We start from the raw sequence: 25,174 nt of genomic DNA on the forward strand, positions 1-25,174 counted from the left end.
AAATAGCCAAAGCGCAGTAACAGAATGAAAGTGGAATTTAAGGTGGAATTATGGACATTAAGAGATTCTATATTGAAGAAGAAACCTTTGATAGCTGGGATGACTTTATAGCATTTTCTTATACAGAACAATGTCAAATAAATTTTTACCTTGTGTCGTATACAATTCTCCATACAATTCTCCTTCCCACAGGGGTGTGGATTACGGGTCGGCGGATCATAAGCGGGCGTCAGCCATGCCCTCCCAGGGATCACTGTTCACAAATTTTGAAGAAGTTCAGGTAAGAAAAGTTAAAGTTATCTCTTATTTAGTTTAATCAAGTTTTTCAACAGGATTGTAAAGGCAAAATTAAATCTTTATACTTATATCATATAGCAACTTTAATGATATGTTCATAGATGGTAATAAGAGTTACTCTTTTACTTGTCACTTGCGCAAAAAGAGTTTCAAATCTGATCACGGAAGGAGTCATTGAAACTTTTCTTTCATGACATGCAAAACTTATTACTTACCTTTTGTAACGTATCTATGACATAACTTAAAAGGAAATAACTTAACTCACTGAAAAGTTTATCAAATATTAATAAATTAAACCCTTTATCATACGTATTATTGATATCACCAAAAATTCATACAGTTAAATATTTCTCTTCACAAACCACATTTGTCTGTATCTCGTAAAGCTCTTTAGTAAAATTATCATAGGCGTTATTTTGTGGTGTGAAACAAACGAAAGAGGATTGAATCCAATTTACATTATAGCCGTTAGATCATAAAAAATTTGATTTCTATTGTGTTGTTTACTCAGATGAATCATATTAAAAAAGTGGTTTTCGCTGAAACTATCTTTAGCTTTATTATGGTATTGCGACTTGTTAACTTTAACAACATAAACACCCTGAACAGGGTAAAACACGATCGCCTAGAAAATATCAAAGAATCCTTTAATTTTAGTTGTAACACGTCATTTGATTGGATAAAAGATTTAATTTATATCGTATGTATAACACAAGTTGCCTACGTCACAATGAATGACGTCAAAAACGTATTACTCTGCTTTACGTTACTTTTAAAAATGAAGGGAAAATTCTCTTATTTTCTACACTGAAATTAGATTATAATGAATGAAGCTTATTTCAACCTATGTTATACGATATAACATAACTTGGGGCAGTTTACGCTTTTTATAAACCGCTTCGCTCTACCAATAATAAACTGATAATGCCGCTACTATACGATGTTCATTTAAGGCTTCCTTAAGTGATTTGTTTACACCTTGATAAATGTCCAGTTCGAGAATTTTTCACATATACTGAGACGTCATCATAAAATTCAACCAAAGACTTTTGATTTGGCATTCAGAGCAGTTGAGCAACGAAAATTCATTATCGTGCAAACGCCTGCCGTAAGATGGGACCTCTATCTGTTTAAATAAGTCTCACTCGAAACATCCAATACTCGAATACTCTTGAAGTACACGGTCCCTTGCAGTCTCTTTTATTCAATAATGACAAATGTGTTTATTTGTCTCAGTACAAGCCATAAAACGAACTAAGTGAAACATAGAATCTGTATTTTATTTGTCATTTATTGGGTATGATGAAAAAACATGGATAAATGGATAAAAATAATACAAGTTTCCATTATTTTCTTCTTCATTATTTTGATATATCTGATAGTACCGCTGCAGTGAGGATGCCCATCTAAAGGACTAGAGAATAACCAGAAAATATTAACCTTAGATAAGGGTCTCAAACAGAAAGTAACATAAAAACATCATTTGGCTTCAGGTAGAAACTCTTGGTTTTCTGTTTCATCGTCTACCAATTCTAAAAATAATGTTCAGAGAAAAGGGTTTAATGCTTATTTTAATTAAAGCAAAATTTATACTAGTATTCTTTAGAAAGAGGAACTCCATCGTTAAAGCATAAACAACAAATAGAGCTGATAAATCCAAGAATTTTTCTTCTTTATACATAAAATGGCTACGAATATCTTTATAAAACCCTTCCAAATTTTTGAAATTTACAGTTACGTCTTCCACATATTGGTTAGAAAAAATCTTTTCACCACAAAACTGTGAACGTTTATTTACAATAAAATGGGACCAGGCAATGACTTCCAAACCATTCAACAAAACAAAGAGCTAGGTTTACTTTATGCATAAATTGACCCTGTCCTTACAGCAATCATTTTACTTTCATCCTCATTGTCATTTCATATATCAAAATAAAGTAGAGAATCTGTGCTTTCGTTTTCTGTATTGAATTTCGTTTTGAGAATCCAGATATTGGAAAACAGGCTTTGAGACTTTGCAATGTTCTTGAAATTTGTAGAAAATATGCGTACTAGTATTTGACTACCTTCAGCAAAGAATCAAAATATGAGCACAGCTCACGATAAAAAAAAAATGTTTTTTGATCTTCAGAAACATATCTTTCATTATATAATTGAATTTTTTGGACCAGAGGTTGTGCTTTGCATGATATATTGAAAAAAATTCAACTTAAGACCATCTTCAAAGGAATTTACAAGGTATGAGGTAGATGACGCATTTTACGGCGCCATAATGCATCGACTACTGGGAAAATTACGTCAATCTTGGATACATGGTCACCAAGAGTCCAAGTGATAAATACTGCATTTTCAACCTACACGAAGCAGTTCTGAGTTTTCAGAAATTCTCAGGGGCAAAAAGGTCCTAAGTGGCTCTTGCTCTTTATGCAAAAAATGAAGTAGTATTTTTTGGTCAAATATTATGATTGTCATACAAATGGAACTCGTTGTCACAGCGTAATTGATCTTCCTCAAAATTATTGTCCTAATTATAGTACTAATTCTACATACAAATACACCCTGAATTAGATTCGAGAAATTACTGCAATTCCTCATTGAAAATATGTTGAATTTGGGGAATGGACTTTCCAACAATCTCTTGGTCAATATGATGTGCATTAATTACTTCTTTACTAGTCGATATATTTTTATAGTCTTGTGAAATAGTTCAGAGGATGTCCGCTCCTCCATGGCACCTGATCCCAACTCTGATGTTTTGGAGGTTTGTGTGTGCTCTGCTCCAATTTTGTATTGCTTAATGGACTTTTGAGCTTCAATACTACTACTGTATTCGTTATCTCCATATACTTCATTGATATATCAATGTAACTTGATTAATTAATGGTAATTTTCATTTTTAACACGTTAATTCGAATGAAAAGTCTGTCACATCTGCCTCATTCATTGTTATCGCACTAACCATAGATCTTAATGACCAACTTACAACCATATTTAATTCATTTTTCAAACGGAATGACTTTAATTTTTCTCTTTAAAAAAAAATACTTAATCTTACTTTTCTAGGTACGTTTAATCGACCTCTAGATATGATCTTTTAAGGGCTCCATGTAGTTTTGTTTTTGGAATTTATGAGATAGACCACTTCGTGATCGTGATCCACCTACATTTGTATTTCACTGAAACACCCAACACCAAGTAAAGTGCAGTGGATATGTCCTTTTGTTTTAGAATCTAGACGGTTTTAACAACAATTTGATCACGTTCTTTCATATTTATATTGGTACAAATTTTTAACTGCTTTAAACATTAGAAAACATATATATGATCTTTTGATAATCGTATAAATTGTCTCGTTGTGTTTTTGTTGGTTCAAAAATTAAAATCTTGAGAAAATAATTAACCACATCCCTGAAACTGTAACAGCAATTCAAACTTTAAAAAGAATTTTACTAATACATATTTTTTCTTGCTTATTTCAAATATGTTTAACTTTGTGCGCACAAACTTTTTCTGAGTCGACAGTTCCATCTGTAAGATGTTAGAAATGAATTATAAACTTAAGATATCAACAATAAAAAAGATCCACATGAGAAGAATAAATCCCTGCTTTGATTTCAATTCAACATTTAGTTATATGGTCATGTTACAGTTATTTTCATTCATATTATGTCAATTCGATATATACCAGTGAACTCGAAAAAAGGCACCACAGAGTCTACCCTATCTAAATCATACTTGGGTGATTTACTGATGACAGACATTAATGGGCAACTAACAACTTATTAGACGGCAGACTTTCAATGTTCATTTATCACCTGCATATAGTGCTTACGCCCCCATCTACGGAAGAACCGAAAACAGTAGGGTTGGGATTCAGGGCGTTTGCTTCTTGGTCGTGAGGTCCGGATTCCATTCTAGATTCACCTATCCGCAACAAACGTACGGCGCCAACATAGGCAGTGACTTTTCCTTCACTAAGCACCCAGCATAAGAAGTGAAAGGCACGGGTCTTTCGACTCGAGACCTACAAAACATTCATTAATTTCAGTAATTCAGAAGTGATAAAAGAATTAGATTACACGATCAGTATGCACTGGTCCCTGCTGATATTTAGCAGGCAATAACATTGTCTTTGCTTGTAAGGCTTGTAGGGAACTGGGATTTAATTCTTCAAGAGAAAATCCAAGTAATGCAACTTATACCCATAGTCCCCTTTCTAAGGATGAAATTCTTCAAAATCATATGTCAGTTTTAGATATTTTTAAAATTTCCAATTGCAACAACCAAAATGAATTTGAATCATCATGTCTATACCCGGTATTGAATTCCGAAACTTCTTAAAAATCCTGACAAACAAAGATACATAGCGGGTTCCAATAAATGTTCTACCAAAACTCTTTCTTTACTGCTCACTAAAATCACTAAAATATTAACAGTAGTGAGGGATTATCTACAGAGGTATTGAAACAGTATATTCGAGAAGTAGTGTAAATCAAATGTGGATACTTAAAAATTCTTTTTTGGAACTTTGGAACTTTGGGAACCTTTGAAATCACAAGATTTTACCAAAATCAACAACATAAAAAAGTATGACTTTTCAACTTTATATCAGTCCAGTCCAAAGACTATTTCTATTTACGTAGCTATTAATAGATACGTAGGTATTTGAACCTACTTAAAGTAGCTATTTTTATCTACTTTTTGTATTATCTGCATTTTTCAGAACGGCGCAACATGGTGAATACCATATATTTTGTTACAATCACACTTATGATGAATACTACGAAATGTTGGTCAAAAATGATTACTTCCGAAATCTTCAGTTTTACATCAGTTTTACATCAGTTTCTATGCAAAATTGTTTAATTTACGAAGTAAGCATTTTTTGGTCAAATTTATGACATATCCATCATCAGTGTGACTGTATCAAGAAATTTGGTACTTACCATATTGCGCCGTTCGGCCGTTTGCCCAAAAATCCAAGTAAAGCAGAAAGTAGGTAAAAATAGCTACTTTGGGTAGGTTTAAATACCTACGTAGCTATTAATAGCTACGTAGGTAGAAATAGTCTTTGGACTTGACCTGATACAACCATTCCCCACGATAAATTTAAATCCAGATTTTTTGATTGACAGTTTTTTCAGATAAAAATGGAACTGTTAATTGTTTTTACACTGTGATTTTTGTCATTTTTAAAATTATTTTGTTAAAACATTCTGATTATACACATAAGTACTCTGAAGTTGATATTTAAAAGATAATTGAGTTTCTGATTGACATTATCTTTGTGGTTTTTGGAAACCAGGTCTTCCAACAATCTATAAGCAGTATATACATGTATTTGATAATTTCATCTCATTTATACCTAAGAAATGTTTGGAATTTTTAATCAGCTTACAGACGAAGAGAGGGTATACCTCAATGCTGCTTCAATGGGGGATGTTGGGATCGTCCGTCAGTCTTTGGAGGAACCGGACGGGGCCCTAAACGTTAACTGTGTGGATTACATGGGAAGAAATGCCCTCCATCTCGCCATAGACAGCGAGAAGATCGGCGTTATTGAGATCCTCATCGACAACTTGAACTTTAACTGCATAGAGGAAGCGCTGCTTCATGCAATTAGTAAAGGCGCAACGAAAATCGTTAAGTTAATCATTGAACATCCTAATTTTATGGCGGGAGAAGACAGGTTCAAAAGTTTTGGAGTAACCGAGGCATTTTTCAGGACAGAAGAGAAAAGTCAATTTCCTCCAGACATAACACCTTTAATTTTAGCTGCTCACTACAATAATCATGAAATTGTACAAATGTTTTTGTCTAGGAATCATAAAATAGAAAAACCACATAGTATATCATGCAAGTGCACGGACTGTGCTACAAAACAGAACTATGATGCTCTAAAACGTTCTCGGTCACGGTTGAATGCATATCGGGCTCTGGCTAGCCCGGCGTATATGGCACTTTCTAGTCCTGACCCTATTATGACGACGTTTGAACTTCGACAGGAAATGATGAAACTGGCAGAGGTGGAGAAAGAATTCAAGGTGAGTATATTTTAAATTCTTATGATGTGAAATAAACGTTTATTTATTTAACTTATTTATATTTCATTGTTAGAAAAGGTTTGTACAACTAAATACATAGTTAATTTAAAAATATTCATATAACATATTTCTTATGTTGTTCAATTCTTGTTTGTTTAATCTTGTTCTCTCTTTCAAAACGATTTTAAGATTCTGGATCTTTCCATTTAACACTATAAAAGATCCAAGCAATCCATATTATTAAAATACGTAGATAGTTGCAAAATGTATCCATTCAATATGAACAAATAATGAAAAACAAGATTAATACGACAAATTCTATTCCAGACTTGGTATAACGCTTTTGTAAATGGCAATTTAGAGATCAAATACATCAGATTAACAATATATAGGGTCAGTTTTAATTCAATAGTCCGACAATTTCCTGACTAATTCAGAGAAAGTGGATCAGATTCCACCGAGATGTAATACCACAAAGTCAACCTCAGATACACTGTGAAATAGTCAACAGATATAACGTTCACCGTAAGGCATGTTGTAATTGGATAGTATATTGTTATGGGACTGATCAGATAGGTTCAATGACCTTTACTGGTTTTTTTTTTTATTCATGGATATTTATGCTTAAGGCATCTTTAATCAAAACAGGTCTTAAACCAGAAAAGAGACAAAACAATTTTGTTTTTTAAATGTACTTTATTTTTATTTTTCCTTGAAACATATACTTTCTTGTCTTTGTGTTACATTAAACGTTACTGTTATATATGTTTAACTTGATAAAGTCTAAACTTTTAATGTTAAAGTTGAATGCATATACATCTTGGAAATCTATTAAAGCAAGTCCATTTTTTTTCTCCATATAACAATATATTAGAAAAATGAATAATTCCAACACAGCAAACTAAAAATTGTTTGAAATCAAACAACTGTATTCTTTTCTAGCTGAATTTGTCAAAATATAAATAAAATGCCTTATATACATTGATTTCAACCTAAGTTAACTCAAATCCTTAATTAGGCTTTTTTTAAATAAAAAAATCGTTTCACGACTACGAGTCATTGAGGTCGTCTTACTATTCTTTTTTATTTTCATCGTGTGCCACCTCCGTATCGTAAACTGAAAACTAAATATTTCCAGCTTCTTCTCTAGGGGACTGAAGAAGTTTCCTTTTTTTAAAAACCAATTTGGTATAAAGAATTGTAGGATGATAGTAAACGAACAGTTTGCAATTTCATGGTCCTCGCCTGCCACATGGCATGGACTTTTTAGGACGCATTTTAGGGTTTTAAAAAAATTGAGACAGTTAAAGAAACAAACTGTGCGGCAAAATGTTTTCAGGGGATGCTTACTCCTCCACGGCACCTGATCCCATCTCTAACGTTTCTAGAGGTCTGTGTTTGCCCTGCTTCCGATTGGTATCCTTTGTTTCAATAGATTTTTAAAATGTTTTTTTTTTTTTTAGATATTTTCTTCTTAACATTTATAATTTTTGAAATAAATTCATAATACAGGTATAAATATTTTTTTTTTAAAAATAAGTTAACTTATACAAAAGAGGATAATGATTGTTTATCGCAATTCAACAGTTTGTTGGAAGACCTAGTCTCCAAAGATTACATAAATGTTATCAATGAAGAACTGCGGCATCCCTTTAGTACCAGCTTAAGAGTTCTGTTGTGTAGAATAAGAATGGCTTCGACAAAGTTACTCTGTTTATGACTAATCACAAGAAAAAAAAATCCTAGTTCCATGTAAGATGCAATTTTCTATATGATCTCAAGAAGTTTAGTTTATACTTTATTGTGGGGAATAACATAAAATGGCATTTGTAAAATGACATTGGGTAACGATAATGAACAGTGATCCATCTTGTTAAAAATCAAACAATACAAATCTATAAAAAGGGCATAAATACGGACTCCTGGATATTCCAGATATTCTAAAGAGGGGATTAGAAGCCTAGGAGGAGTAGTCTTGCCCTGTTTACTATGATCCATATGTCAATTCAATTTTAATAACTTCTCTGTCCATAAGATATCTTTGAATTCCATTAATATAATGTATAGAAACTGGTTTGTGAAAAAGCCATATTCAGGTTATACTCTTTAACAAACAAATCTTGAATCTAGAAGTAGTTTTTTTCTGTATGTTGAAAATTTATATAAAAAAAACTTAAAATTTTATTCTCAACCGTAAAAAAATTATGGATGTTAACTTGTTAATCATTTATTAAGAAAACCAGGTTTGAAAGTTGAACTCCAAAATAAATTTTTGTTTGATGTTTACTGATTTATTTTATTTGGAACGAATGTATGCAAACATGGCAGATTTGCCTAAAGCATTTCTCTTTTATAAAAACGAAGAATAATACCACATTTTATTGCAAGTCTAATGGCAATCTTTCGGGTTCAATATTGTATCAGATACAGTGTTTTGCAGAATGAATACCTTGCACTGCTGGAACAGTGTATGAACTTTGCCTGTGAGTTGATAGATCTCTGCCGAGGTACACAGGAAGTGGAGGCCGTCGTAAGTGAGGGAACCGGATGTGGAGAGCCTCTTGCAAGACTTAAAATGGCAATCAGATATCAGGAAAAGAAGGTGAAAGTTATTTACTATCAGATAAAATAATTCCTTTGAAATCATTCTAAAAAATACATGTATTAATGACAACGTTATGTAATACAACGAGTAGAAAGATCTGTGTATTTTCAATTACGTACATATCAACTGGACTACAACGTTATACAGTAGTTAATTTATAAATCAAATAACATAACACAAAATAATGCCCCATTTCATTGAAGAAAGTTGGTGGTTTACTCATTTCTCAATTGACTTTTGATGGAAACTCAAGATGAAAAGCATAAAGATTTATGTTCAAAGGGTCGCCCGGGTCTTGTATTTTGCGCATTGCGTAGACATTGATCGACGAGACACAAATAACAGGAGGAAATAATAATTCTACCGCTGAACCTCTTACTTTGTAGTTTATAAAAGACTTTGGATATTTTTCATGAAAAAATATGTTATCCTTCTAGCAAAATTTGCTTGTTGATTGAATCTAAGAGGCTTTGTGAATTAATGCAATTATGTCAAAGTCAATGAATAAAACATTTTTTTCTTTAATAAATTCAGAACCTACTTTCCATGACTTGGTGGCACATATCCAGACGAGGTTTCCGGTTATACTAATTCATTTATTTTAACATTATTTATCAAAAGTCAAGGCCATTTAAAGGTTTTTGTAGACAAAAATGTCAAGGAAAACAGATCAGGATGAAAAATAAATTACATTTAGAAAAAAGCACAATCCGATCGTCATAATAAAAAAAATACATTGGGTCAGTTAATAGTGGTTCTCTAGATGGAAACATTTTTTGTTAACTTCTGGGAGTTGCAACCTTAGAGAAAAGCAATATAAGTGTATACATATTTTGATAAGCTCTCTCCAGTTTGAAGATCTCCTTGATTATCTTTTTGGATATTGTAGTTTGTTGCCCATCCTAATTGTCAACAACACATGACGACTCTCTGGTATGGATCAGAGATGAGCTTCCTCCAATCTTTAGGTCTTTGGAAACAACTTGCCTTCATTCTTCTATTTCTTCCATGTATTCCGTTCCTCTGTGTAGCATACGTCATTTTTCCAAACACCAAAGTAGGTACTTATGAATACATGTATATTTCTATTTAAATTAATTTTTAAGTAAAATGTCAGTTTTAATAACATTAAGGATATCTACTCTTCAGCCAGGAATGAAAACATTTGAAATTAAAATCATCTTCTTAAAGGTCTCGAACTGAATCTTGGATTGGAATTATTTAATGCAACAATTTTTTTATTTCATGCACCTCAATATGATTCAAGAGTCTTTGTATCTTGAAAACCATCTTGTAAGAAGTTGACATTTGTATTCCAATAAAAGTACAAACATGATATGAAATAAAAAGTGATCTGCTATCAATTTTATGCAATGCTAGTACAAGCTCTTTACATTGTGCATTATATAACAATATTGAAGTTAAGAGAAAAAAAAAATAAATCAGATAAATATGAAATATGTCAATTTCCTATGTATGATGCATATCTAGAATTTTGAAGAAATGCCACGGATTTTTGAATTCAGAGATTTTATGTGAGTCTTTTAATTATTTAACTGCTGAATTTCAGAATCTGAGTATCGAAGTACCTTAAATGAAAGGCACGTAAATAATTTTAAAAGTATACGAAAGTTGAAAACTTATCATTTTGATTTTACATGAAGAAATAAAAAAATATTTTTTAAAAGATGTATTTAAATAAAAGGAGCAATTGTTGTATTGGCAACATAAGATAAAATTAAGGTGATCTGAAAAGATAAAAGAATAAAAGTAACTTAAACTTAAGATATATTTGTAGATATATTGGCACTTTCCTTAATTTATAGTACACCAGGATAACTTGTTCGCAAGGAACACACCAGTATATCTAAATACTTGACGCTCAAAGAACACAAATCAGTCCTAACCTATCGGACATATTTTGATATGTGGAGGGTCCGAGTTGCTGATGTATTAACTTCGGTGTCTGTTTGGCGCGAGAGGCTAGATAGATCAAATAACTTGTCATCGTTTTATTTGCATTCGCAGAATTGTGAAATATTAATAATAACTGTATAGGCATACTCCTCTGGGGAAACATTTGGCCGTTTGCAGACAAAAATTATTTGCAATATTTTGAATTACTTCCCATTAAAATTGTAAAACAAAATTGAAAGGCAATGTTAATATGTTTAAATTCTTAAATCTTTTGAATGTATTTAAGATGTTTTACTAAGATCTGAATTAAAAGTATATAATATTTTTTACCATGTTTGATTTGTTACAGCCGGGAGAGGTCATGCGCTGCCCTGTGACAAAGTTCATCACGCATGCCACGTCACACATCTGCTTCCTCATCCTCCTGGCTGCTGCAACATTCCGCTTAACGGAGAGCGGCGTAACCATAACTTCCACCACAGATCTACATAATCCAACATACGAATCACTGTCCAAAGATGAAAAAATTATAAGTTTATTAAAAGAAACTTTAAGGCCTGCAAATACCTTATTGACTCATGTTCAACTATGTATTGTTTTCTGGATTTTAGGTAAATGAACCACAACAATTTGTTTTTATAAGGGGGTTTTGACCATAAATATTACAAGTGCTAATGTTATCATTTTATGTAAATGTTTTTGAAAGTCCCAATTTTATGTAATATTTTGAATTAGTGATGGTACATGCCTAGAAGTTATTATTTTGAACAGTCTCGATATGAAATTTCTTACTCAGCCTCATTTTCTAATTGTAACATTTATGTTAACTGGATTCTTTCACGTTTGTGTTAACAGGATTATTGTGGATAGAATGCAAACAGCTCTACAGTACAGGATTGAAAGCCTATATCACAGTTTACCAGAAGTTGATAGATTTCAGTGTGCTGTCAATGTACCTGGCTTCATATGTTCTCCGTTTCTTTACCGAGTATAGAATAGCACAGGCCGATAGGTAAATTCTTGTGTGTGAAGCAGTGCTGTAAACAGTTAGTATATAAATTGAAACTGAAACACTATGGAATGATGAGATATCATGAATTTTGTGGGTACCCCTCATTGAATTAGGATTACAAAGTCATATTTCCTTTTGTTTGTATATTAGAGAATTCACGAAATCACGTCCCAACAAACCTGTAAAATTTAAGCAATCCACGAAAAATCGTCTTCTACGAATTCAATGAAACATAGAAATAAAATGGAGATATCGAACAGTATTCAAGATCAAAAGTCCATAAAACAATACAAAATAGGAGCAGAGCAAACATGAACCTCCAAAACATCAGAGATGGGATCAGGTGCGATTGAGGAGTGAGCATCCCCTGCCGACCGCTCACACCCACCGTGTGCTCTTTGTCATGATCGGGAAATAATAGGAAGATTCAGTGTATAAATAATAGCCTAACAATTAGTATGAAAATTGTCAAAAAATTAGTATGAAAATGTCAGCATTTGACTCAATGAAAAATTGTAATTACTGATAATGTCATTGTATCGACCATAGAACTTACGAAATCATGACTTTAGACGATCATCGACTTGTTTATCAATAATATATCTCGTTTTAGAAATTGTTTATACGTAGAGCATGCTCTTTCGTATCGAATAAAATGAAATATATAAACTCCGTATGCAGGTGATGAAGGTATATTGCTGCATAAGTAAGGGAAGTTGACGATTGTTAAGTTAAAGTCATCACTTTTATCATAAAGCGTGGTTGTTAGATTATAATTAATGTCATTTTCAAGTAAAATATCTTAATATGGAACAGATGTGTGAGATTCTGTGCTATCTTTTTTCTCAAGCTCACTACTTAAGCTCATCTAAATGTCAAGTTGAAGGCCTCAGCAAGTGTTTTCTTCTTTTCACGTACATGATTTTGGACAAAGTCTGCTTCATATAAATACAGAAAATAAGTCTGTTGATAACGGAAAACCACAAAAATATTGTCTATCAGAATCATTTTTTGATGTCAACTTCAGAGTACTTGTGTGTAAAATCAGTTTTTAGCAAAATAATTTTGCAAATGACCACCGACATGAAAGTAAATTTACGAGTTCCAATTTTATTGAAAAAGCAGCTGTCATGATATTAAAAAGTCTGGACTTTAATATATCTTGGGGAATAGTTGTGTATAAAGTTGAAAAGTCGTAAGTTTTTTGAAGCTGTTGATTTTGGTAAAATCTTGTGATTTCAAATTGTCCAAAGTTCCTGATTTACACCACTTCTTGAATATATTGTTGCTCAGTACTGTTGAAGTTTCTCCTTCACTACTGTTAGTATCTTAGTGAGGAGTAAAGAAAGAGGCTTGCTTGAGCATTTACTGGAACCCGCTATGTATCTTTGTTTGTAGGGATTCTTATGAAGTTTCAAAATATATAGCAGTTCAAATTCATTTTGGTTCTTTGGGATCGTAAAAATATTCAAAACTGACAAATGATTTCACAATAGTTTTGTAATGTGATGTAGTTCGTTTTGCGCATCTCTAAGTCTGATGCCATAACAGACAAAAATTAATATATATAGAATAAATAAATAAATAAGCGAATGCATTTTAAATTTCATTATTTAAAGAGGACTGGGTGGTGGTGGCCATTTTCAAACTATATTGACTATTATCTCCTTTAGAAGAAGAGTTCCAAATAAAGAATACAGAAATGATCAAATTTTAAAACTAATAAACGGTATGAAATATTTCTTTGCCACAAGATAGTTGCCAGCTTAAGATACCATATCTAAAAATGAAATTATATCTGTTGGTTAATTTGTTGACCCACCCCCTCCCCCTGCATCCTCCTTAAAACATTCTAATTTTTTTTACATACATTTCGAGATTATTGAAGGATGAACCCTCTAATGCCTTTCCAAAGAAGTGTTAGGCGACTTTTTTTTAGTTGAACGTAAGCTAGCGAACTTCTGACGATATAAAGAAATCTTGGGTTGACATGGAATGCATAAGAAAAGATAAAAAGCTCAAACTATTGTTCATGGCATAGGTTGTTCTATCTATGCATGCGTTCAAAATATTTTAACCCTGGTATTCACCTCATACTTTGTTTAATACTTTAACATTTTACTTGAGGAAAAAGGTTACCTGATACTAGTAATCAAAATTGCATGATCAGAAAGATTACGTTCACAACTCTGACTTTGAAGTTAATGAATGTGTTAAATATAGATTCCCCTACTATCAGCTGTTTCGATACTCCCTCGCAGTTGTTCTTTCTCGTGATCTTAGCATGCTTTCATTAAAAGTGCCTACAAGTAGGATGATCTTGATTGGCTGTTATATCTACGACGATTCTAATAAGCTGTTTTTTAAAGGTCTATTGTCCAAGTTCAAGTCTATGTTGGTATAAAATTTGGTACAATTATAAATACTTGTCAACTTCCACGATTATTTTCTTTTCTTTGAACCCTTACCAGAAATCTGTTATTCCATGTTTGTATACTGGGAGAAACAGGCCCAGCAAGTGATAACCATTGTTTTCTAGTTACGGGTCTTCTCGGCAAGTCTCAGGTCTCTGAAAATAAAAAAAGAGGAAGGGAATCCAGTTTGAGAAAAAATAGTTATTATTGAACTTATTTATACCATCGCTATTGTTAAAGAACTTGAATGAAAGCATACAAATGAGAATTTACATTGATATCATAAACATTAATTAACACGGAGATAAGATTGGCTAATTCGTAGCCCCGGGGGTCTGGAGAAGAAGATTTTTGAAAATGCCATTAATTTTTCTCTAATTCAGATTTCTCCCTTGGAAAATGCCCTTCATTGAACTATACACTATACATGTTGTTTGCAGTCAGTGAAGTATAGCTTTCCAAATGAAATCAATAAATATAGATTAGCTTAGGTTTGTAAACTGTACTCATTTATGAATAAAAATTAAACCTAGTTAATTTAAAACAATCAAAATTTTGTGAGGTTGACGTACCACAAACATTGTTTTCTACTTTATTAATGTACTAATGCTACTCCACTTACTGTTTCGGTTTCAGGGAGCGGTACTTATAAATACTTGTATCTGATTAACATATTAATTTTTGTATCCAATTAATATTTTTTGTTTCACTTTCTCCTATTAATTGGTAAAAGATTTCAATTTTGTTGCAATAATGATCACAGCTTTGTCCAAGAAGAAAAAAATATATTTGTATGACGTATACTATTCTTATAATAGAAACATGAAATTTCGACTCAGATCCCTTATAAAGTAATGTAAAGATTTCAAAAAAATATCTGAAGTAAGCAATAAAATATAGGATATTATGCGGATGACATCTTTATTTTTTGAATATGGTTAAGGTAGGATTCTTCTTATATTTCTTGTATTTAAAAATTAATGAAATTTTCATAAAAGCATGAAGACAATATCACTAAGTGATGGTATCACTGAAAATAAATTTGACCGGTTTATATTAGAGTCAAGTTCAGGTCAAGGTCAATACCTTTTCCCTGGACATTAAAAATAAACAAAATTACTGTTGTCAATCATGCGATGCCTATATACTTCTATTTCAAAAGATTAAATGTTTTTCTTTTTGCATAAAAAGATATTTCCATATGGGTCTATAACAAATTACCGTATAATCCATATTTACCGCCCCGGGCGCTTAGAAAATTACGAAAAGGGGGCGGTTATTTTGGTACCCTTTTCCTAATATTTAATGTCATATTTTAACTTCAACAAATCCTTTGAAGAAAATAAATTCAAAGAAGCACTAAAAGACTGTCTAACTTTACTTACTGTGAAGATAATCCGTCCAAAGTATGCTAAATGATTCTTTTCCATTTTCACCGCGAAATTGGATAATAGACAAGTTTCATTTTCACTTTCTTCAAGTTTTGGCAGACTTTGATACGATTCTAGATGATTTTTATCACTGTACAGGGGGTCCTTATTTTTTGACAATTAAAAAAGACCTAGAGGGGCTCTAATAGGGGTAGGGGCGGTTATTAGGGGTTATACGTTAATATAAATTTAAATACACTGGATATTGACTAACCCGAATTTTCTCTGTTTTTCTTATATTTTTGGGATATATTAGTTATTTTTATATGCTTCCTATATCTAAATTTTTCTTATTTTCTTATATAATAAAGAAGTCATATAACGACTCAAAATGATACAAAAACAAGAAGTTTTGATCGTTTACTAAGAGAGAAAAAACCATTATTTACGGACTTTGGCTGAAATCTGTAATTAGAGTGGAATTTTTAAAAGCTAATATAAGTGTGATATGTTTTGTAAATAATATTTATTTGATATATTTTATAACTTTAGTCTCTTAATATTAATTTAACTTACATTTGAAAATTTCTTCAAGTCTTTGATTGTGTAGCAATTGTAACTAAATTCATAGAATAGTGATTTTGAGAAGCAGAAGAGAAGAGAAAAATATAGTCCCTGATAGATTTCAAACTCAGTTTACCATTTCAATTTAAAGTTGTACAATTGTGACGAGGAAAGAAAAATATGATCTTTTTAATCTCTTACATTTAAATATATATGAAATATGAGTAAATATACTTTGAATATTTCATCTACTCAGGAACCAGACAAGAATCCTACCTTAAGATCAAGCTATTATCTTCTGTCAACAATGTAAAATTTATAGCTGAATTAGTTTGATAAATTATTTTGCAGGTATTTTAATGGCACTAATATTGCAAGAGAATTTCTCCGGCAGGAAAACTATACCTACTTTAACTGGAAGCTAGATGAAATAAAAAGTCCGAAGAATGGACCTATAAATTATTTCATGGAAGCATGTAAGAACCATATTTTTAAATGTTATACATTTTGTAAGTTTCTCCACATGTTGTATACTAGTATGTTGGGCATACAAGCGCATCCTAATTTTCAGATATCAGTATAAGGAAATTAAAAAAAAGCTCCTCACTTGCCTCTGATTACAAATAATATCATTCTGTTTAAAAAATATATGTTCTTGTATTTTTGGAAAGTGTTTCATGAATAGTTCACTTAAATGAATTTCAGTCATTGTCCATCTTTACTAGCCAATGGTTTCTGATACGATCCGCGAGGAGAGAAGTGGTCAGATGCCCTTGGCTAGTGGAGAAGAGTTTGTTGATTGTAATATACAATGTACCTCATTATATTTTAAAACAGCACGGTTTCACTGGAAACCCAACGATCCTGAAATCGTCTCAGATGTGTTGTTTGCTATTGCCAATGTGATAAGCTTTGCTCGAACTACCTACCTCATGCCCGCGTTTGAGGTCCTGGGACCTCTACAGATTTCCCTGGGTCGAATGATTGGTGACATTACAAGGTTTATGGTTCTCTTCACCTTGGTAAGCTATGAAAGCAGTAAAAGGGGAAAAAACCTCGGTTTCTCTCTACCCCAGTAAATTCAATTGTGAAGAACACTTGACCTTCACATTATTTTGAATGTTAAGCTGAATTTTTATTTTTAGCATAAGCCATTGGTCGCAAAAATTAATATTTCATACAAAATGAAAGGAAGAAAGACATTTTTTGTTGAATTTTATCTTTAAGAAAAATTATATTTTTGCAAACTGTATTTCTAGGTTCTGTTTGCCTTCATGGTTGGCCTTCATAACTTATATTGGTACTATGGCGCTCAAAGAATCAAGATGGTTTTGAATGACAAAACTGTGTATGTACATGCTGCAGAAGCTTTTCAGGGGTAAGTTGTATTCTTAAGGAATAACGAAAGAATATCTATTTTTGTAAAGGATTGTGTTGTAAAACTGTTTATATAAAATGTATTAAGGACATGTACACTGTATAACCTGACATGGAATTATATAAATAGGCTTTCCTAAGTGTCAATGAATGACGTTCTTTCATGACAAGTTTAAGTAACAAGACTTGTTAACAATCAATGCTTCAACCAATGAATACCAAGTAGATTGTTATTCTCTTGAGAAGAATCACGTCAAACCTTTTTGATTGATACAAGAAGCATTTTGCTATGCTTTTTTTTAAATTTGAAATTTGATAAAGATCACGTCAAACTTGTGTGATAGATACCATTTGTTTAATATTCTGATAATATTTGATAATAGTATGTTACTTTGTTCTGAATTTGCCAAGATTTTTTATTGGTCTCAGGTTACCATTTCATATGGAAAGTAGATAGATTCTTCCTTCCACCTTTTGGGTAATTATTTAACTTTTTTCTGAATTCCCTGATACAGCTTCCTTCTTTGTATTACAGTTTACGCCAGACGTTCTACAGCTTATTTTGGTCCATGTTTGGACAAGTCAGTATCTCAGATATTATTGTTCGACATCCAGGTCCCACAGGAGGTGAGTGACACAGCATGCTGAAAAAAGGCATGAGAGTGTTTGGTATCTTGTAGCCTCTTGAATCTCTTATCTACCATAGTAACATACTTACATAAGCCAATTGTTTAGAAATGAATTTTTCTTCCTTTTCTGTTTACTACATCCCCAATATTTCTTTTGAATCTTAACTTAGGTTTTTTAATTTTTCTATTTTTATGATATTTTAAAAAAGAAAACATCTATTTGTTTTCTTTCAAATAACCTTTGCACAATTTGATTCCATGAAATTCAGATTGTAGTGAAAACATTCACTATGTCATTCCACTTTGATTGGCTAAATATCTTAGCTGAGAAAAAGTATGATATGATGAACTTTCAAAACACAAGTAGAGAAATATCATGCCTTTTTATATCATTGGTGGATAGTTAAAATTATTGAAGTATATTGATCGTAGTTTAATACTTAAGCAGGGCATATCGGGGTTTAATTACTCTTTATAAGTTTGAATTAATGAGAAAATTAGCCACCGCAGTTTGTTTGTATGAAAACTTGTGTAAAGTCAAAATGATCATTTAGCCACAAAAGGAAAACAATTTTCACCTGGCCCTCGTCCGACCTTTTCGACCTTCCCAGTCTGAAGAATGCACCCGGGAAAGTTTGTATTAAAAATGTCAATTAAACCAAGAAGAAAACATAATATTACGGTTTATTGAATATCAAAATTCACTGGTACGTTCTCTTGGTGTTTTACGCTGTAAAAATGGAAACAATAATTATTATCACTCCTCTCGAAAACCATTGTAAATCCCGGCTGCGCCTTGGTTGACAATCGTTTCCTCGAGGTGAAAATTTTCAAGTTTACATTCAACGACATGCAATATTTAAATAGTAATGCATTTTAAGATACAATACAGTTCCACCCTAACACCAAAACCACTGAATCAGATGCCTTAAAATTAAAAATGTTAGAAAAAGATTACATCTGTTCTTTTGCTAAGTATAGTATAGGCTTTTGAAATTGAGACCAAAACCGAGGCACTGTGTCACGACAGGCGTTTGCACAATAAAACACCCACGGCCTCGATGGCCCTTAGTTCCGAGTATATGTCTAAATTTCAAGTTCTTCACCTGTATATGGTGACTTCTCTATTTGAATGAACAATTTTCAGACGGGACGTAAAACAGTCTGATTAAAAACAAACCTTCCACTTACTCCTTTATTTTGACGCCACCATCAAAACACAGAAGCTGGAGGAAGGTTTGGTTTTAATCAGACTGGGACGTAAAAAAACATATTTTAAATCAATCAAATGTACAAACACTCTTCTCGCATGGTTATAGAAATATAGCGAGTTAACTGATTGCATGAACATAATGTTCGATTAAGTTCATCTTCCTTTGTAGTTGTAGAAATTAGGCCCATGCGTTTGGTCAATAGCTATCGTTTGTTTATTAAATATTCCGATTTTTTACTTATAATGAGACGCCATCATTTGCCCATGAGAGGTCACAAATTTTGATCTGTACATTAGAACTTTGAAACTTACGGCCTTTGGGTAGCAGGGACAATTTGTACGGTCTTTTCCAAAGGACTGGTCTTCACGGATTCAAGCCGGCGACGTTACTAGTACATGTAGTATCAACTGTATACTCTTGCAACTCTAGAGCACATGTTCTAAACACTTCATCACACTCGTATCTGCTGGTGACTAGATTATGTGTGTGTGTGATATTCAATATATCTTTGAACTTTTTCTTAATATGACCATCCACGAAACAAATTGTTTTCGTGGATATAATGAAAAGAAATTTGAAAATGTTTAAATACATGACCTTTTACTTCAGCTAATTGATAAAAAAATCGAAAGTCATTTAAAACCCTTAAAATATCGTTTATTTCGAGACAATTTCAAACAAAGTGTATACTGTATTGATGATATTAATCTAGCCATGAATTATTTCCCAAATCCATTTTTGTGTTTTCAAACATGAAGCTGTTAACTTTATCATTTGTGAAAACACATGAACAATAAAAATTTGTGTTCTGAGTCTCAGGGTAGGGCTAGGTTCATACTATGAATTGGAAGAAATGCACCTTTCCCACGGATATGTTTCTAAGATATCATATGATATGCTTACACCAAAAACAGCATACAGTTTGGACAGATATTTAATGATGAAAATCTTTATCTTTTTTAAAAACAAAAATTAACATATTAAATATATTTTTATTAAGTGCTTCCTATAAATTTGATTTTAAAGAGTTGCTCAGTATTACCAAGCATCATGAAATCATACTAAGATTCTTCAATTATTGAATTGTTTTAAATCATACAGACATTAATAGCAAATGAAAGTTCATACGTTTAATTTAAAGGCATATAGAATATCTATAAAGACATGGCAAATTTAAACCCACATAGACTATAGTCTTTTCTATTTTTACCGTCGGGCAACTTTTTGGTATATTTTGCAAAACACCCTCCCGTAAACAAATAAAAGATATTAACATTCAACATCTTTTTAAACCGCTGCACACAGAACGAAGCTGTGTACAAATAGATGGAGGAAAAATCATGTGCACAGAGGAAATGCGGAATGAGTCAGGTATATAGAGCGGCATGTTCTCATTGCTTACATGTATAACCCCCAAAAACACAGTGTTAAGTGCATTTTAGCAACTTATTTATTTGATAATTTTATTCATTAATTTTATACCTAATATTTTCATTATAATATAGAACTTTTGCAGATGAAATATTGTGTCATGATTGATTTATTATACTCACGCAAATGTATTATGTATATACCCTACAGTAAAGCTTGTCCAATCCAAAGACCAATGGTTCCAAAGATATTGTCCTGACTAGACATTTAAAACAACAGACTTTACTATAACGGTCTTAAAGTTAACATTGTTTAATGCAAGATTTCAGAATACACAGCATTCGGATTAGACAAGTTTCACTGTATTTTGTAAGATAATATAGAGAGTTCAGCATGTTTAGAATATGTGTTTAGACATACAGGAAATATCTAATTTCATATGCATGTAAGAGTATAACGAAACAATCTGTTAGGTATTAATAAAACCAAAATGTAGTTATTATATAAAAACCGAGTTTACAAAATTTACCCTTGCTCATATACGAGTATAATGACAAAGTTCTTATTTTGCAAGAGAATCCTAAAATATATCTGCGTTCCAAATGTATAATTGAAGGAGCCTAATGATACTTCACTGATAAAGATTCTAAGATATTCTTGCTAAAGTTTAAAGGTATAATTACGATAAAGAATGGGCATACCCAATACTATAGAAACAGTGGTAGTGTGCATTTTTTTATTAGGTAAACCATAAACACATTATATGTCTGATACGCGATGTAGGAGGTCACAGTGGCACTATGTAGTGAAGATTCTTAGAGTTAAATTTTTATTCACTTTTTCTATCTTTTTCTTTGAAGTTTATTAATGTTAAGGACAGATGAAACAAACAATTATTTTCTTTGGAGGCGACTAAATATCATGTCACTGTTTTAGAAAGGTGGATAATTCTTTGAATTTTTCTTCTTAGTCTTGGAGAATGAAAATACCTTCCTCATATTCCCTAAAAGGTATACAATGAATCACATAGGCTGATTTTTACCATTTTGCTTTTCCTCACAAAATTCACCTGGCTTGATATATTTTTTTTTAAAGTTTATATTACACTTTTAGCACCGAATTAACATATTCTGATATTTATTTTCATCTGTAGACCGTTAATTGGTGTAATTTGTCAAAATTTGTAATTTTCTTGAAGTATTAACTAATATTTTCCAAGTATCATTTCCTGTATGCAGCAAAATGCATTAAAGTATTGAATAAATGTAATATCAGTTCATTTTGGGCTCCTTTAGAAACATTTTTGAAGAAAAAAAGAGTGAAGATTAAACAATTTAACAATGATTACTCTAGTTGTGTACTTTTCGGGTAAGTATGGAAGGTATTTCATTTTCCAAATCTAAGGAGAAAAAAGGCATTATCCATTTTTCTTAACCTGTGTCATGGTGTTAAGTCTCCTTAAAAGAAAAAAAAATTGTTTGTATCATCAGTCTTTAATATGACTAAGATAAAGCTCATTTCAAATTCAGTATAATGAATATGAGTTATAGCATAAAAGCTTTTTACATACTAGTATAATGGGAAAAAACAAATAAGATTCAAAAACATCATAATAAGTTAATGTAATTTGTTTTAATGATTATGTATTCGCAAAACAAAGCTAAAATCAGACAGAAAAAGATTGTTTACCTATCGCAGTTCTTGGTATTGACGTAAGGAATGAAATACACCTTCTGCGTCAGTAGATGTCTTAGACCACTAGCCTTCTCCCACTGAATGTATATATTAGCTGGTACACGTGCAACTGTAGAAAAAAAATCGATGTAGATCTTGAAATAGACTTTGTACTAATTTTGTTCTGTCCAGTCTAAATGTGTTCGAAATTGAACGTTCGACAGAGCATGCCTTTAATAAGTAATTCTAAAAATAAACCAGCCAGGGTTTATATAAAGTCGCGCAAACTCTGTCTTACCACAAAGGCGTATGATTCTAAGGTAACCTTTTTTATTTTTTTTATTTTGAATTTAAAGTTATTATGAAAGTTTGTAGAGAAATTTAGAAAAAATATGTATGAAATGAAACAAAGTTTTTAATTTCAAAAGTAAAGCAAGCATGATACATTTTGCACGTTTTTTTTCTTTATACTTTTCCCCTGATATTTTAAAGAAAAAAATCCATGTTACTGTGGTTTGTTCACGACAAGTCATTTGCTCAGAAAAACCATCTTAATACTGTACATGTATAACACCAGAAATATACGTATTTAAAAACAACGCGTACATTTTTCTGCATGAAATTCATGAAAAGCATGAATATCCGATCTCTTATGTATTGTATCTACATACAAAAATTAATTGTATATTTATATGGTATTATTTATTAAAATAATAAGTTTGTTCTTAAAAATCTATTTGAATTCTTTATTTAATATTTTCTATTTCATAATTTTTAATTTGAATTTTATATTAGTTTCAAGTATTTAGGCCAACATTACAATGTTCCTTTGCCCTCTCATGTCTTAAGATAAAAAAAAATGGGACAGTGGGTAGGTTATAATTTTTTTCTCAAAAAATTTCAACTTAAATGCTAATTTTCAAAATTTATTTAATGGAATGAATAAAAAATAGTTTCCTGAAGGTAGAAAAAATTGAGTCGAGCCATTTTTAGCCAGTTGGTCGAGAGTGGGCAATCAAACAACTTTTTCCCTGGAATTATAAAATATACCATTTATATTTTATGATGTTTTTTAATTCATGAATTTGATTAGCATTTTATTTTAATTAGATCACAAATCCAATGGGATCATTATACAATACAGATTAAATAACCACACACTTATAGAATGAAAAATATTATATATACAATTCAGTCTATGAAAGGAAAAAATAAAATATAACAAAGCTTGACATGCAATATCCTACTGTTTTCTCGTAATAACACATCAGTTTGTGATTACAAGTATTTTGCACGTCTTTTAAATTGTAATAAAGAGCATTTTCGGCACTTCAGTTTAGACAACCATTCCAAATTAAATATAACAGGTATCTTAAATAGCACAAATGAAGTTTATTTGATATAAAAATTAATAATTTACATTTTGTTTGTATTCTAGCCTCTGGTTGATTAATATCCAAAAGAAACACAAATTATTTCTGTATAACCTGGTTTGGTAGGGGGACACACCCCTTCACAACCAGCTGAATCATCTGTATCCATGTGATACTTTCATTTCCAGTCCTTGGTATTTATGGAAAATTCCAAATTTAATAAATGCTCCTTCAACTTCAAACAGTAACTGGATTTTACCACAGGTAAACAAACAACATGGCTGCTAGGGCTATGTATCAGTTTTTACTTCCCCTTGCTTCCCAATAACTTCTATATTAATGTGTGGTAAATTTGAACTAACAAAAACCAACAAAATTTTATACCTTCATTTGTTTAATGATATTAGAATTAAATCATAAGGAATGACTCTATAACGCAAACCAGGTTATACTCGAATAATTTGGCCAAGAAAAAGAATTCTTCCTTGCCTTAATTTACAACATATTCACTTAAATATCTAAATTTAGATTGACATACACCTTAACTTCAACTGCATGAGTGAAACTAAGTCAGATCACAATGCTTCAGCTTTAACACGTATTGTAAATCCAGGAAGAATTTTCCGATTGTTTCCGATTGTTTGAATAAATTGATGAACAAGTGGAATGTATACATAAGTTTTAATTTTCTGATTTGAAAAAAAAAACTTTAAAGAATATGACTTAGAATATTCCTCTATGAGTATTTTCACGAACCACTGAAGACATTTTAGAAGCAAATATCTATTGATACAAAGCTTCGTACAAATACGGATATTTTTTCATTTTTTTGCTTAAAAGTTTTTGCTTTGACATATCTTATTATTATAAAATTATCCAAGGTACTTTAATAAAATATATAAAACAAAAATACCATTAAAAAAAATTAGGTCAGTAACGTTTATATTCGTTTAAGGTAGGATTCTTCTCTGGTTTCTGACTAGATGAAATATTCAATGTATATTTGCTTATATGTCTTATACATTTAGGTGAAAGAGATTTAAAAGAACATATTTTTCTTTCCTCATCACAATTGTACAACTTTAAATAGAAATGGTAAATTGTGTTGGAATACTAGCAGGGACTATATTTTTGGCGGAATGGTGGCGTATGAAAATATCTTCTTTATTTCTGCTTCTCAAAATTATTATAGAACTACGAATGTAGTTATAATTTTTACACAATCAAAAACTAGAAGAATTTTTCAAATGTTCGCTAAATTAATAACAAGGAACTAAACTTTTAAAATATATCAAATGAATATGAATTTCCAA

At 31.4% G+C, this 25,174-nt stretch overlaps 1 protein-coding gene across 4 annotated transcripts in view; it reads left to right on the forward strand.

Moving 5' to 3' along the window:
* LOC134252415 (short transient receptor potential channel 7-like) overlaps window positions 1-25,174 on the forward strand; it is a 62,210-nt gene that overhangs the window by 21,273 nt on the left and 15,763 nt on the right. For all 4 annotated transcript variants that reach the window (XM_062734887.1, XM_062734889.1, XM_062734890.1 and 1 more), the window contains exons 2-11: window positions 193-280; window positions 5,691-6,341; window positions 8,782-8,943; window positions 9,836-10,003; window positions 11,213-11,474; window positions 11,719-11,875; window positions 16,575-16,699; window positions 17,061-17,245; window positions 17,483-17,601; window positions 18,136-18,227. In XM_062734887.1, the coding sequence (XP_062590871.1) occupies window positions 193-280; window positions 5,691-6,341; window positions 8,782-8,943; window positions 9,836-10,003; window positions 11,213-11,474; window positions 11,719-11,875; window positions 16,575-16,699; window positions 17,061-17,245; window positions 17,483-17,601; window positions 18,136-18,227 (2,009 nt within the window). The remainder of the gene's footprint in view (window positions 1-192; window positions 281-5,690; window positions 6,342-8,781; window positions 8,944-9,835; window positions 10,004-11,212; window positions 11,475-11,718; window positions 11,876-16,574; window positions 16,700-17,060; window positions 17,246-17,482; window positions 17,602-18,135; window positions 18,228-25,174) is intronic.

This window comes from Saccostrea cucullata, unplaced genomic scaffold (genome assembly GCF_032062105.1).
Source record: "Saccostrea cucullata isolate Sc308-1 unplaced genomic scaffold, CSIRO_AGI_Scuc_v1 ctg45, whole genome shotgun sequence".
NCBI classification, from domain to species: Eukaryota; Metazoa; Mollusca; class Bivalvia; order Ostreida; family Ostreidae; genus Saccostrea; species Saccostrea cuccullata.